A 15,920-nucleotide genomic window follows, 5' to 3' on the forward strand; every position below is an offset into this window, starting at 1 on the left:
CCCCAACCTTTTTCTTCTAATTCTATTAATGCATTTTAGATTTTCCCTGAAACCAATGGAATCAATTCCACAATGAAACGTACTTCTCAGGGGGCATACTAACTTGCCAGTCTGACTTTGTGTGAATAAATTCTCAATCTATTTTCAAAACAAGAAAAGATAATTTAAAAATAAATTCCCAAGACATGGCCTCTTCCAGTAACTTGGCAATATCTAAGTTTAGAACCTAACAAGCTCTTCCTGCAATTCCAAGTTACAAAAGATGAAAACAATAAAATTTGGTTAAAAAGATTTGTAAAATTTTTGAGGTAATGTAACTGTTAATTAAAATAGTTGGTTGGTCACTATAAAAACATACCAAACTAGAGCTGCACAGAGTAGCACATCCCTGTAATCCCAGCACTCAGGAGGTAGAGGCTAGAGAGAGGTGAACTCTGGAAGTCTGAGGCTCGCCCAGTCTGATAGGGAGTGTTAGAATAGCCTGAGAAACATAATAGAAAGAACTTGTCTCAAAAAAAGAGGAGTACCAAGCCTCTCCTCATTATTTATAAGGTTTTTATTTAAATATATTGTTATATATAGTTGCAATAGGTGACCTATACTAAAAACAAAAAACAAAACCTAACAAACAAACAAAAAAAAAAACAGCCCAATCAAACCATAATAAGAAAACACACATTTTGTTAGAGTGACAGAATTTAATACTAATTAGTAAGAATCATAGCCATGAGATTTAGTGAACTAAGAAAAATCTAACTGCCCATAAAGAAACCTACTGAAAAGTATTCCATTACTGTTGTATATAGCAAGTGTGCTAATATTTCTTGACAGCAGAAGGAAGATATAAATACTTATAATCATTCAATAAATTTACCTACAAAAATTTCGTGATAAATATTCTTTTCATTATATGTAATCTTGTGAAGATAGGAAATAAATGACAGACCAAGAAATTACAGTGACAATCTGGTGCCCAAAAATTATGTGCAGTAGACTAAATACCCAACTTATTTCCAATTTCTATTTTGATGATCTGTGATAGTTCACAGTGAAATTTATACTAAAAGTAGTTAAACAATAGGTTGATAATCTCCCTTGCTAGTGATGCATACGGAACAGCTTTATATTCCATTAACTTCACTTAGAGTCCGTGGATTTATTTTTTGACGCAATTTTTTCCCCTATATATACACCTACAAGTATTTTTTTCATATTAATGAAGTATGTAAGAGGAAACTATTTTAATTGATATATAGGAAATTCCCTTTTTAGTAATATCATTTACTATTATGAAACATACCAACTTTCTGAAAATGTGTTGGCTATTTGGTGGTCACATTTCAGATACATAATCTGACTATACTACTAGGAGGCTTATTCTACATGTGTTTCTGTGAAAGTTAAATTTTCTGCCAATTCGGATGGCAATGGAGGATGAATTCAAAGCATTGCACATAGCAAATATTCTACGCCCAATTTAGATGACCAGTCTCTTTGAATTTCTTAATTGCTAATTTTTAATTGCAATTTTTAATTGCTAATTGCTAATTGTCTTGCTAGTCCTAGGAAAGGACTGGCCTTGCTAGGGAGGACTTGAATTTGGGGTCTTCCTGCCTCAGCCTCCTCAATAGCTTTCTGTATTACAACTGTATTATTAAGATTAGTTTGTATTTTTTTGTGTTCTGGTGTTTTGCCTGTATGTATGTGTATCAGTGCACCACTTGAGTGCAGTGCACAGGGAGACAGTGGTAAGTAAGTATGTGAATAGTAGGAATTAAATCCAGGTCCTCTGCAAGAGGAACTAGTATTCTTACCTGCTGATCGATCTCTTCAGCCCCACAATTTCACTGTATAAAAATGATAACTGTATAAAATATGTTTACCTTTTAGTCATAGATCATCTGCGGTGTTATTTTACCTGACAGAAAAGTTTTGAAAGTTTAAATGAAGATGCAATTGACAATAAAACATTAGTATAGTGTATGTAGAATTTGCAAGCAATAAACGGTAAGAATAAAAAGAGTATATTAATTGGCAAAAAATATCTTTAAGATCTGTGGAAACTTCTAATCTGTCAGTAAAATCCTTATAATACAAGTACAAAAATTTGTATGATGCCCTATACCAATCTTTAGCTGATGTGCTTATGAGTACAATTCAGAAGAGATTGCGGGTTAATCCTTGAAACGTGATGGCCAGTTTGCCAGGGTTAGTTGCCATGCCACAGGTTCCAGTGAGAGACTCTGTCTCAAAAAACACAGTAGACATCTCCTAGGGAATGATACCAGAGTTTTACTTCTGGTCCCCATACTTATGTACACACCAGTGTACATATATGCTCCTTTATAAACTGAACGTCAATATACGAATATTATGCATAACATGATGTCCATAAATAACAAGATATTAACTACTGAAAAATGGTAGTTAGGTACTAAAATACAATTAAGTTTCTTGACATACAGGACACTCAAAAAAAGCTCCACAAATCACAAAAAAGGTAGAAAAAAATACAAGCAAAAGACATTAAGACAAAAATCTTCAAAGAAAACAATACAAAACAAAAAGTCTGCAAAAATTCTGTAGCTCATTTTGTGTTGGCAAACTACTCCTTCAGGCCTACCCTGATTGAGATTAGTATACCCATCTAGATTCAGTTGGAGAAAACTAATTTTTTTCTTTGAAATCATGTATTAATAAAAGACAGGAGTGGGAGTCTGTGTCTACTTCTTGTTCAGTGTCGAGAGCCCGTATAGCTGAATTAAACCTATGGAGGCATACAGTAATATTTTTAAGTGGAAAAAAAAAGTTCCTTACTGTCATACACTACAGGGATTAAAGAAATCTGTAAAAAAAAAACAAATATGGCCTGTCTTAAGTAAGTCTCAATTTTTTTTGTTAATTTTGAAAATTTGTGTCAAATTATTACAAAGATTTACTAAATGAAGAGAATTAATAATTTAAAAATCCAAACTAGGAAAACAAAACATGTGTGTGTGTGTGTGTGTGTTTGTGTGTGTGTGTCTCTGTGTGTGTGTGTGTGTGTGTGTGTGTGTGTGTGTGTGTGTGTGTGTGTGTGTGCCTGTGTGGGTATGTGTGTGTTCTTTTTCATGTATGGTAGTGTATGTCCATGCAAACACTCCTCACCTTTATTTTCAGATAGTCTTTCACTAACCTTCAGATTACTGATTTGGTAACATGGACTGGTTAACAAGCCCTGAGATTCCTTCTCTTAACTCTACCTAACTCCTGACTTTCTACAGTTGTAGTTGGGATCTGAAATCAAGTTCTTACATTATAGAGCAAACCTTTTATCCACTGGAGCTTTTATCCATGGCCTTCTCTAGTCCCCAGAAACGATCAGCTTTCAATTTGTAATCTTTAAATTTTTTCTCCGTTTTTATTTTTTAGTATTTTGTACGAATCATCCATGTATATATATTTTTTCCTTTTATAATGTTGGAAAACTCAATTCTACACAATGTGGCCCGCCCAGTATTTTATCAATATTTTGGGTGGACGATAAGTAGTAGAAATTTTATAATGGCTTTTAAATAAAAGATTAATTTACCGTATTTCATGTATATGAGTACACTGTAGCTGTACAGATGGTTGTGAGGCCTCACGTACGCACAGGGTTGCTGGGAATTGAACTCAGGACCTTCAGAAGACCAGTCAGTGCTCTTACCAGCTGAGCCATTTAACCAGCACCAGAATGGTTTTTATTCGCTAGGTAAGAAAAGAAAATAGGGGGGGAAATCATGCAAATTAGTAAACATATGTTGGTCTTTTAAATGTTTTAAATGGACAACAGCGATGTGCTTGCTATATCCCGGGCTCAGAGCTGTGGTCTAAAACTGGTAACTGCTATCTCGGGTGTAATGGGGGCATGGACTTGCAATAGGAGGCCTCTGCAGGTAGCTGCCCTAACAACTCCCTCCATTCACCAATTCTTATCTGCTATTCAATTAATTTTTATCTGCTTTGTTCATACTTATCAAGTACTGTGTCCATTTCTGACTCTGAAGCCCAATACCACACTACGCCCACCCCTCAACCAGCCAGTCTCTTGGTTCAATCCTCCACATCATCCCTACTTCCTTTGCGGTTGGTGACATCAGGGTCTCTCCGCCTACTTAAATTGGTTGCGACTTGGGCGCGAGTGGTCATTTTGGAGTCGGAGTTGTTGCAGGACGGTGTGATCCATTAAAGCTGAGAAAATAGAAAATCAAGAAAAGGTAATGAATTCTGAATTTTAATTGTAACCAACAATTTTATACCTTAGGAAAAACGAATGGCTATGACGGAGAAATTAATTCAGAGTAATCTTCTGTCATACGTTTGTACAAAATTTTAAAAATGCCATATTAGTAGCCTGGCGGGGTGGCACACGCCTTTAATCCCAGCACTTGGGAGGCAGAGGCAGGCGAATTTCTGAGTTCGAGGCCAGCCTGGTCTACAGAGTGAGTTTCAGGACAGCCAGGGCTACAAAGAGAGACCCTGTCTCAACCCCCCCACCCACCCCCACCCTCCAAAAAAAACAACAACAACAAAAAAAAAAAACCAAAAAACAAAAAAAAGCTGTATTAGTAAATTATATGTAAATTGGAACATGTATGGACGTAAAGGAGTTCTGTTATCCTATCAAAAGGGGGAAAAGCGCTTTCATTTGGAAGAGTAATATTGCTTGAGCAGAGGAAATTAGGATTTAAATTATATATTTCTAAAAACCAGGTAGGTAATATCCTTTGAGTTATTTGCCTCTGTTTGTGGTGGTTTAATTTACATTTGAGGTAAACTATTTGCCTCTCTTTGTGATGATTTAATTTTAGATTTGAGGAGGGTGGCGGTGTTTGGCGTGAAATGTTTGGCGTAGGTATGAAAATTTTAGGCACCATTTTGTTTCGATCGCGGCGCGCCGTGCCGCAGCCTTTGTTCCACAGGAGCATCTGTCCGCTATTGCTTTTCTACCTCAAAATACCGGAACTGTACTTTAAAGGTCCTACGGCTCTACGGACAACAGTTATTAGTGCCATAGTCTGTTTGTCCTGATGTCGCCATCAGTGCAGGTCTCTGTTAGGCTACCAGCTACTGTTGGTTAGGTCCAACATCACAAGGCCCACCCTGGTAGGCCCATTGAACAGGGCTTCCTCACAGGGGCAAGCCCGGGCTATGCCACTACGCCACTACGCCACTACGTTGATAGGTCAGTGATCAGAACCACGCCTGCTTAGAGTTGGACTCCACCTACTGAAAGGGCAGGCTCAAGCTATTCTACCATCCTGATTGGTCAGACACTATAAAGATGTCATTGGTGCCGCAGCAGCCCACTTGGTAGAGCAAGTTTGCTGCTAACTTCTGAGGGTAGGCTAGTGGGATACGAGAGGAGAGCCTGAGTAGATCCGAATTCTGAGAATGAACATGCTTGGTTAAGGTGCAGGGTAGGCTTGGATTATTTGACTTCCCAATCATCTCTTCCTTCCTGCTCTGCTCTGGTCTCGTATCTGTCTCCTCTCCAGTTGGTATTTCTTATAATCGAAAAATATAGGCAAAAGTTTAAGGATGATTTAAATTTCACTCCTAAAGGAAAATCTTTGCGTGTACAGCTCACAGGTGTTTACATTTCAAATGCCAACATCTCTGGAAATCTTTCCTTTTGAATTTGCCTCCATAGAAGACACAATTCGAATGTTTTAGACTTGACACATTAAATGTGTGTATGCTTGTGTCTCTGCCTCTGCCTGCCTGCACGCCTGCCTCTCCCTATCCTCTCCCTCTCCCTCCCCCTCTCCCTCTTCCTGTCTCCCTCTTCCTGTCTCCTTCTGCATCTCCCTCTCCCTTTTCCTGTCTCCCTTTGCCTATCAATCTACGTCTCCCTCTCCCTCTTCCTGTCTCCCTCTCCTTCTCCCTCTTCCTGTCTCCCTCTCCCTCTCCCTGTCTCCCTCTCCCTCTTCCTGTCTCCCTCTCCTTCTTCATGTCTCCCACTCCCTCTCCCTCTCCCTCTCCCTGTCTCTCTCTCCCTCTACCTCTCTGTCTCTCTTCCTGACTCTCTCTCCCTCTCCCTCTCCCTGTCTCTCTCTCCCTCTCCCTGTCTCTCTCTCCCTGTCTCTCTCTCCCTGTATCTCTCTCTCTCTCTTCCTGTCTCCCTCTCCTTCTCCCTCTCCCTCTGCCTCTCCCTCTTCCTGTCTCCCTCTCCATCTCCATGTCTACCTCTCCCTCTTCCTGTCTCCCTCTCCATCTCCCTGTCTACCTCTCCCTCTTCCTGTCTCCCTCTCCTTCTTCCTGTGTCCCTCTCCCTCTCCCTCTCCCTCTCCCTCTCCCTCTCCCTCTCCCTCTCCCTCTCCCTCTCCCTCTACCTTTCCCTCTACCTCTCTGTCTGTCTGTCTGTCTTTGATAAGGGGAAAATCTAAGCACAATATTAGTGTGTATAATAAGTGTTTTACATTTTGTATTTTTTTTCTAAATTCTGAGTGTAGTCTTCCCTATATAATCGGGGCGGGGGGGCGGGGGGCTGCTATGTTCTATGCCGAGCAGGAAATTGTGACAATCTCCCAAATTTGTCCTGGGACTATAAGCATGTGGAGCTGTCAGACTCAATTACTTCGATAAAGTTCCGTTTCTTTAGATGTTTTCTGCAAGTATTTTATTAATCTGTTTGTAGGCTACAACAACTTTGTAACATTTGTAACTTTTTTTAATAACCAACAACTATACAATAAGACTACCACTGTACATGGAAATTTATCACTGCAAGAAAACACAAGAATAATATTATGTATCATTCTACAGTAAACAGCATACATCTCATCAGTGTGAGTATTTTTAAGTGAAAAAGAATAAAGTTTAGTAATTACAACCTTTCCCATACTTAATAAAAACTAGACCTGTTACAGTATGCTAATTGACCTTTTGCTTTCTTTCATTAAACAGTGCTGCACACCAGTAAGCTGAGTGGTAGATGTGTAGAAGCAAGAAGGGCCAGTTTCAGCTAAATAGAAAACGGTCATAAATAAAAAGGGGAAGGAAAAAACATTAGGATGTCAGGCTCTGTGGTTCCCTTTAGTTGTATTTTCTTATGTATATGAATCTTTTGTCTGCATATATGTCTGTGCAACATGTATTATATGATGTTCGTATGTGGAAGGCAGCAGTCCCCTTGAGCTGGAATTACTTTGAACCACCATGTATGTTGTTCTGGGAATCAGATCTCAATCTTCTGGAAGGGCAGTCAGTGTTCTTTAACTGAGCTATTTGTCCAGCTTTAAAAGTTTTAAGCATGCTATTTTATCCTTTTCTCTACTTATAGAAAAATGGCAGAAACTGATCAGCCTGGGAAAATTTTTATAGGAGGCCTCAACATAAAGACCAGACAAAAGACTCTTCAAGAAATATTTGGGAGATTTGGACCAGTAGCACGTGGTAATTCTTTAAAAGAAACTGTATGTCTCTTCAGAGTAAATATAAAGTATTTCTATGATATGTTCAATTTTGGAACATGGATGATTATTTTTATGTTTATTTGACAACTACTCATTGCAATGGATAATGTTGCTCAATTAGTGTAATGTGCATGTGTGTGCATGTGTGTTTGTGTGTGCATGCATGCCTTGCACACTCTAGGTGTATGACAAAATGCAACAAAGGCTGACATTAATTTATTAATTTTGTTGACATTGAGAATGCAAGTAAAAATATGAAATGTAAGATTTTGGGTTTTATTTAAGATTTGACTAGAATGATTGGTATAGTGTTTTACTTAGAATGTCAAATTAAGGGTCCTATGAGTAACAGTTTAAAAAAATGTCAATTTGGAAGTAGAAAAAAATTTTATGTAGTTTTGTAAGTAAAAGTTTACATATATTGCAGTTATTTTGATGAGAGATCGTGAAACTAAGAAGTCTAGAGGCTTTGCTTTCCTTACTTTCCGACGCCTTGCAGATGCTAAGAATGCTGTCAAAGAAATGAATGGAGTGGTAAGAATGTAGTAACAATATATTACTCCTTTCCAGTAGTTAATGACATTAGTTGGTGTGTTTAGTTTGCTGAAAAATGAGCAAAACTTCCTTGGGTTTTTTTTTTTTAACTAATGCCAAAATTATGGCTAGTAGGATATTTCAACATTGTCACATATATTACATCTGTATCAAGTTCATATTATACTTTAAGAGTAAATAGGATATAATCTTTACAAGCAACAGAAAAAAAGGAAACCATAGTTTGGGAAAACTGGGAAAAGCAGTTTTTCAATTCATGGAAGAAATTATAAAGGAAAATATTCTGGAGAAAGTTATGTTCAAGTAAATCCAGCTCTAAACAGATTACAAGACTTAACAGCAATAAAAGTCAAATTGATTTTATTGATTGTCATAATAAATAGAGTTCCTACCTTAACTAATTTATTTTTACCAACTTGGAATTCTCTTTTGTCTTTGAAAACTAGCTATGAGTGATTTTTAGTTTATAGTAGTGTTTTTGAGATTTTTATTCAACAGATGCTCTTTGTTATCCTGCATCAAAAATTTTAGAAATTGCATATTCTATAGGAAACACGATATATTTTTATGATTACTTTAAAGGTAATTTTTCTCCATTTTTTTCAAGTAACTTTTAAAAATTGTTTCCTTTATTTGAGGAGGGTAATAGTATAATTTGTCATCTTTTTTTTTCTCTTTCCACTTTTTCCGGTTTTTTTTTTCATTAGTTTATCACATACATATACAGTACATATACAGTACATATATACTCCTAAATACATACCAATACAGCTTGCTCAGTGTGTATAATGTTACTTGTATGTAGTTTTTAAGATTGATTATTTTGAATTGGACAATCTACTTACAAGTGCTGTTCTTCCAGCACGGAAATGATTTTATTCTTTGGGCTCTCAACATGCCATTCTGTATTTTAAGCTTTATTGTGCAGATTGTAAAATACTACAATTCTCTTGTTTCTGTCTCAATTTTTTTCCTTTCTGATAAAACAAACTGGTATATATTTCCATTAAGAAAGACATTCTAAACCTCATGTTTGACTCAGTAAAAGGTAATGTATGTAAGTTAAATTTGGTTCTGTTGTCTTTTTCAGATTTTGGATGGAAAAAGAATTAAAGTAAAACAAGCCAGGAGACCATCATCACTTGAAAGTGGTAGCAAGAAGAGACCACCATCCTTTTCAAGAACCAGAGGTGCTTCAAGAATTCTGAAATGTGGAAGAGGAGGAAGAAGCAGAGCAAGAAGTGGTCCTTCATGTGAAGGGAACTTGGGTAACTGTACATAGTAGAAGCAGTGTGACTGATAATTAGTAAGATAATATAAGTAGAAACACTACGACTTTTATTTACATTCTCATGAGTAGAGCAGTTACCTTCAATTAGAAAAATTAAAAGCACTGTATGATTAATATAAGTAACAGATGCCTTAATTAAAAATTGAATTTACACCAGAGTGTCAATTGCAAAAGAGTTCTTTTAGGATATTCAGTATTTGTCCTGATGTAGTCAACAGAAATTTTGCAAGATTTGTTTTATGTGCATTGCTATTTTGCCTCTGTGTGTATGTCTGTATGAAGGTTTCATATCCTAGAGTTATATTTTTTAGCTGTTAGTGAATTGAACACAGGTCCTCGGGAGAACTTCAGTACCCCTACACTGAGTAGCAAGATTTATTTCTAATCTTGTTTTTTAGTTTTGCTCTTTAGAGGCCAGTATTGCGTGTGAGTTGTAATTCTAACACTTTGGAAAGTTAAAACTATACCAATAGGAAAAATAAAATTGACTTAAAGTGTCCAGAACTCAGAAGTACATTTCAAATAAATAGAATTGATCAGACAATATTTATTGCTGTATATTTATCTGAAAACTGTTCATTTCTTCTTTTGATGACAGATTGTATATAAGCCTATTGAACACTAATTTATCCTTCCTGAATTATCTAAACCTTGCAAGTTTTAAGACTGTTTCAGACTCTGGAAGAGTTTAAAAGAAACAGAACATTTTAACGTTAACTTTTACATGTTACCTTTTGATGTGTGATGAGAAGATGACGACTCATTAGAATGCTTTTTAGGCAATCTTCAAGAGTATTTTACTACTTTTGAAAATAAATAAATAAATTCAAATTTTATTCTTAAAAATCTATAATTTTTTGTATTAACCAAACTTAAATATCCAAGTAAGGGCTGTTAGATAAGATAGGTGATATTTCTCAAGTAGATTTACATTTTATAATGCTCTCCAAATGATCTTAATGGTTAAATCTAAGTTTTTATTCTTACCTGTATGAAAATACAAAGTTTATTCATAATTGCGTACTAGATCTATATTGATTTTTTAAGCTAAAATGATTATATCATATTTGATATGCATTTCATAGAGAGTCCGAGTTTGTCAATTATAATAATTGCTCAGCATGTCTATGTATTAATAGTATTATATGAAATTTTTTATTTTTTAATTGATATTGGGGCTTATATTTGCGTGAAAGTTTATTTCATAGATGGATCTTGCAAAGTATTGAGACTAGAAATATATTAAAATCTGCTTTCTAATAATGAAGTGATTATTTTACCTGAAATATAGACATATTTAATTGACAGATTTTTGTTCCCTTTCACTCCAGTTCTCTGTCATTTCTTTAAACACAGTGTAGTGTTCAAACTGTGCTATAAATGTTAAAGCCATCTTTACATACTGTTTGAATTATAGTTACAAAAGTAAATAGTATTTTTACCAATAAATACTAGTAATAGTAAATTTTACCAATTTAGAAAAAAATACTAATTGCTGAGAATACAGTATTGTTTAACGAAGATTTACAAGTGATAATTAGAACTTACTCATTGAAGTATTGATTCCCTTTAGCTAAGATGTTTCTTTAAATACAGGTGGTGATAGATATACTCCTAATTTCAATGTGAGTTCTTCTGGGAGACACTTTGCAGTTAAAAGAAATCCATCTTCAAAAAGGGATGATCCCCCTTCTAAAAGATCTGCAACTTCTGCTCAGACAAGAAGCAATACTGGACTAAGAGGACGAGGTAAAAACATGCCAAGCAGACATTTTTGTGGAAATGCAGTTTATAATGAATGAGAAACATTTAAACAATTGCCTATGAGTTTTTGACCATCACAGTCTTAGAAGACAACCGCACACATGTACGTACTTAGGAAAATTTTACATTTGTAGATCTATCTAAAGATTTTAGGCGGAATGATAGTGAAATGTAACAGCCAAACAGTGGTGGCAGACACCTTTAATTTCCAGCACTCAGGAGACAGAGTCAGGCGGATTTCTGACTTTGAGGCCAGCCTGGTCTACAGAGTGAGTTCCTAGACAGCCAGGGTTATACAGAAAAACACTTTCTTGGAAAAAAAAGAAGAAAGGTATGAAGGAGGGAATGGGGGAGGAAGAGAGAGACACACAGAGAGAGAGAGAGAGAGAGAGAGAGAGAGAGAGAGAGAGAGAGAAAGGAGGATAGAAAAAAAGAGAGAGAAATTTGAATATTAGAGTATTTATGTGTTACAGTATCAACATAATGAAGTATGTTGTAAGCAAAATTTGAGTAAAGACCATTAAAATACAAATGTAAGATGTGAAATTTGAATAACAAGAGAGACTTATCCATAAAATAAAAGGCAGATTGATGTTTGATTACACTGACAACAGTCTGTTTATATTGCATTTGTGAAGTAGTTTACTAATACAGCTTCATTAAAGAATGAAGTATGCCTTGTAAAAGGTATTTTGCAGAGAAAAGTGCAGTGTTTTTATTACTACTTTGAAACATCTGCAACTTGAAATACTTGTATAGTAATTTTTAAACTTAATGTCCAGAACCACATCGAAGAGAGATTTCTAGAAATATGCCAAGAGGAGAGCCGGCGTCTTCCAGAAGAGATGAGTATCCATTACCAAGGGATTATGGCCAGTCTTCTAATGATAGGTAAAGAAAAAAGAGCAAAATGGTTAAATTTCCCATTGTGGAAGGAAAAATGCTTTAATTATTGTACTTAGTATCATACAGGAACATTTTATGTAGTGTCAAAACCTTTTATATCCTTTCTCATTAAGTCTGTTTTCCAAGGCTAGTGAAATGGCTTAACAAGTTGAGTAACTTTCATGAGACCTAAGAAGATGTCCAAATGCCACAACAACTTGGGAAAAAAAACAAAACAAGGCAGGTTTTCTGGGTTCTATATACACAGTGAATAAGTAGATAAATGCATACAAAATTTTCTGCAAATTATCTTCTAGAATGAGAAAGGTGGTTCAGTTGTGGAAGTATTTACTTCTTAAGATGAAGACCTGTATTCATATACTCAGAACCAATGAAAAAGTTAGGCATAAAACCTATAATCTCACCTGTGTTAATTGATCAACTCTTATGTTGGTTGGAAGACTCTCATGGGTCTGACAGCATTACGTGGAAAAATTTCAGGACAGTTAGAGACACTGTTCAAATAGAATGTGGAAAGGACCTGAGAACCAACATTTGAGGATATCCTTTGATAATCACGCTCATTTCCTAAGTCTGACTAATCTCAAAAGTATACTACCTACTTTAGTACACAAAGTAAATACCTTCCAATTATACAATCAGTTTCAATTCTGTAAATACAGAGAGGGTATGAATGGAATCACGGTTTACTGTATACTTATTTGATCTACATAATTTTCAGATTTAATCCTTTTGTAAGGTTTAGTCGTTTTTAAGATTTATTTATTGTATTTTATGTGAATACACCATTTCTCTCTTCCGACACACCAGAAGAGAGCATCAGATCCCATCCCATAAATTAATTTTATTTAATATTTATTAAATATGTATATTAAGTACATATTACGTTCTCATGTATGTCATTTTAAAGCTATGATTTTGTGTTGTAGCAGTGCTAAGGACATTCATATACGGTTAATAGAGTTCTTACTTTCAGTTTTTTTAGGTGTATTGTAGTTGAATTGCTGGGCAATATGGTAATGTAGTATATAGAACCCTTTTACATTCCTGTCAATGATGGTCAAAGTTTTAATTTTTATGAAGTTTCTTCCTCTCCAAATACTGTATCGTTTGTTTGTTAAATTTTAGCAATCCTAATAGCAGTATTGCATTAGCATATTTGATGGAGTAGCAGTCATGTATCCTAGTTATGTTTGGGACCATTGTCTTAGCTTACTTGGAGAAGTGCCCATTGATATTTTGCCAGGTATCATGTATTCACTGGCCAGTTAGCTAATTGGCCAGTTCCAGGACAGTGAGAAACTCTCACATAAAAGTTTGGATGGTTATTTTTAGTTTCTAATTTATTCAAGGAAATATGAATCAACATCCAGAGGATACTGTGACTATGGCAATTACCACTCTCGGGAAGAAAGTGCATCTAAAGTCTTCAGGTATTACAATTTCTTTCTTCTCTCTTCCCTCCCCTTCCTTCCCCTACCCTCCTGTCTTCCCTTCCCTTCCCTTCCCTTCCCTTCCCTTCCCTTCCCTTCCCTTCCCTTCCCTTCCCTTCCCTTCCCTTCCCTTCCCTTTCCCTTTCCCTTTCCCTTTCCCTTTCCTCCCCCCTCCTCTCCCCTCCCCTCTCCTCTCCTCCCTCTCCTCTTTTCTCCTTTGTCACCTCTTTCCTCCTCTCCTCCCACTCCTCCCTCTACTCCCTCTCCCCTCTCCTCGGCCCTCTTTCTCTTTTTTCTTTCTTTCTTTCTTTCTTTCTTTCTTTCTTTCTTTCTTTCTTTCTTTTCCTTTTTTGTACTTTTTTCCTTCCTTCCTTCCTACCTTCATTCCTCCTCTTCTTTCTCCCTTCTCCCTTTCCATTTCCCTTTCTCCCTTTCCCTTCCCCCTTTCCCTGTTTCTCTTTCCCTTTCCCTCTTTTCCTTTCTCCCTTTCCCTCTCTCCCTTTCCCTTATTCCCTTTCCTTCTTTTCCCTTTGCTTTTTCCCTTTCCCTCTTTTCCCTTTTCTTTTTTCCTTTCTTTTTTCCCTTTCTCTTTTCCCTCCCCCTCCCCTCCTCTGCCCTCTCCTCACTCTCCTCTCCCCTCCCCTCTCCTTTCCTCTTCCCTCCCCTCTCCCACTTTTTCCCCTCCCCCTCCTCTCCCCTCCCCTCTCCTCTCCTCCCTCTCCTCTTTTCTCCTTTGTCACCTCTTTCCTCCTCTCCTCCCACTCCTCCCTCTACTCCCTCTCCCCTCTCTCCTATCTCTTCTCTCTCTCTCTCTCTCTCTCTCTTTCTTTCTCTCTCTCTCTCTTTCTTTCTTTCGTTCTTTTGTTCTTTCTCTTTTTCAAGACATGATTTCTCTGTGCCTGTCTGGGAAAGCTCTTTGTAGACCATGCTGGCCTCAAACTTAAAAATCCACCTGCCTCTGCCTCCCAAGTGCTGGGATTAAAGGTGTGTGCCACCAAACCTGGCAAAACTGTTAGTTCTTATGTTAATTAAAACTTCCTTTTAAAACTTAGTGATCATGCTGGCTATCTTGGAGGACGTGATAGAGATTTCTCTGAATATTTAAGTGGAAATTCATACAGAGATACATACAGAAGTTATGGTAAGAGTCCTATTTTACTTGGTAAATAAATGCCATCTTAGTGAATTTTACACATACAGACAAATGTAACATGGGTTATACATTAATTAGGTGGTTGGAGTATTTGCTATTGCAGTGTTCTTAACTGACTAAATGGGCAGTCTTAAGGCTGTTTTCTTACTTGGTCATTTATCTACTTTAGGAAGATTCCATGAGGCACCATCTGCAAGAGGTGGAAACAACCGCTATGATGACTATAGTAACTCACAAGATGGATATGGTGGAAGAGGAGAACCATACATAAGCAACCGAAGTAACATATACTCAAGTGACTATGAACGTAGTGGTAGACAAGAAGTGCTTCCACCACCTATTGATAGGGAATACTTTGACCGTGAGGGCAGACAGGAAAGAGGGCATTCACCTAAGGATGGGCTGTATAGTGCATCTCGTGAATCATACAGTAGTAATACCAAGATTTGGGGGATCCCATGGAGGTCGTGGAGAAAGCAGATATAAAGTGGAGGCAGGTACTAAAGTCTTAAGTTGTGTACCAAACAGCATTTCTAAGAAGAAAAATAAGATGTTATTCCTATGTTCTCCAAATGTTAAAAGAAATATGTTGATTTAGGAGATAAGGCAAATAGTAAGTTTTACTGCCTTACCCGAATACGGAAATACATTGTTTTGGGGGGAAGTGAAATAATGACTAACATTCCACCCATGAATTCTTCTAGAACATAAAACAAGGAAACTTTAACTGTTCAGAAATGATTCTTTGTTAAGAAAGACTTGTTAATGTTAAAGTAGAATTTACCAGTAGAGATGAAGTATTTGCATAGTCAAAAACAATCTGTCAATAAAAGGTAAAGCAAAGCCATTGTCTGACTTCGTTGTTGAGTAACAAAGTATTGCCTCCTTATTTTTGATGGCTTTTCCTTCAGCAGTGAATAACCACATCTGTATCTCCTTTTTCCAGTTTTAAAGCCTGGGATAGACCCTTTAGTTGAGCTTTGTGGGCTGAAGTTCCTGGCAGCAAAGCAGTTGTCCAAATAACAGAGTCCAAGCCCATTACTGCTGCCCCTGCATGTCTGATTCCATTCTGGATGACGCTGCTCCTATCCATTAAGTATATTCATCCCTCATCTGACCAGAGTATGACAATCAAGTCTGGCCTGACATTCTGGATGTATCCCAGTACTATAGAGCAATCATGCTGCATGTCTGAGGGTGGATCAGATAGCAGGGTGGCTGGCTTTAAGGCAGATGGTGAACCGGTTATATCTTATGTGAGGGGAATTCAAAAGTAGAGCCTGAAAGTGCACCAGTCTGGCACACCGGCTGGGTGGATTCCAGAGGGTCCCCTCAATAGCATTGGGGGTGGTGATAAGTTCCTGCCATGTGGTTATTTT

The 15,920-nt window shown here is 36.9% G+C and overlaps 1 protein-coding gene across 1 annotated transcript; it reads left to right on the forward strand.

Moving 5' to 3' along the window:
• Gm10352 (predicted gene 10352) lies at positions 4,167-15,388 on the forward strand. Its single transcript, NM_001270511.1, has 9 exons — positions 4,167-4,238; positions 7,307-7,419; positions 7,867-7,973; positions 9,085-9,262; positions 10,882-11,034; positions 11,832-11,940; positions 13,308-13,388; positions 14,441-14,529; positions 14,711-15,388. Exons 2-9 carry the CDS (start codon positions 7,311-7,313, stop codon positions 15,025-15,027), a joined length of 1,143 nt encoding a protein of 380 aa, NP_001257440.1. The 5' UTR covers positions 4,167-4,238; positions 7,307-7,310; the 3' UTR covers positions 15,028-15,388.
• Positions 15,389-15,920: the final 532 nt, after the last annotated feature.

The sequence above is a fragment of the Mus musculus genome, chromosome Y (assembly GCF_000001635.26).
Source record: "Mus musculus strain C57BL/6J chromosome Y, GRCm38.p6 C57BL/6J".
NCBI lineage: Eukaryota > Metazoa > Chordata > Mammalia > Rodentia > Muridae > Mus > Mus musculus.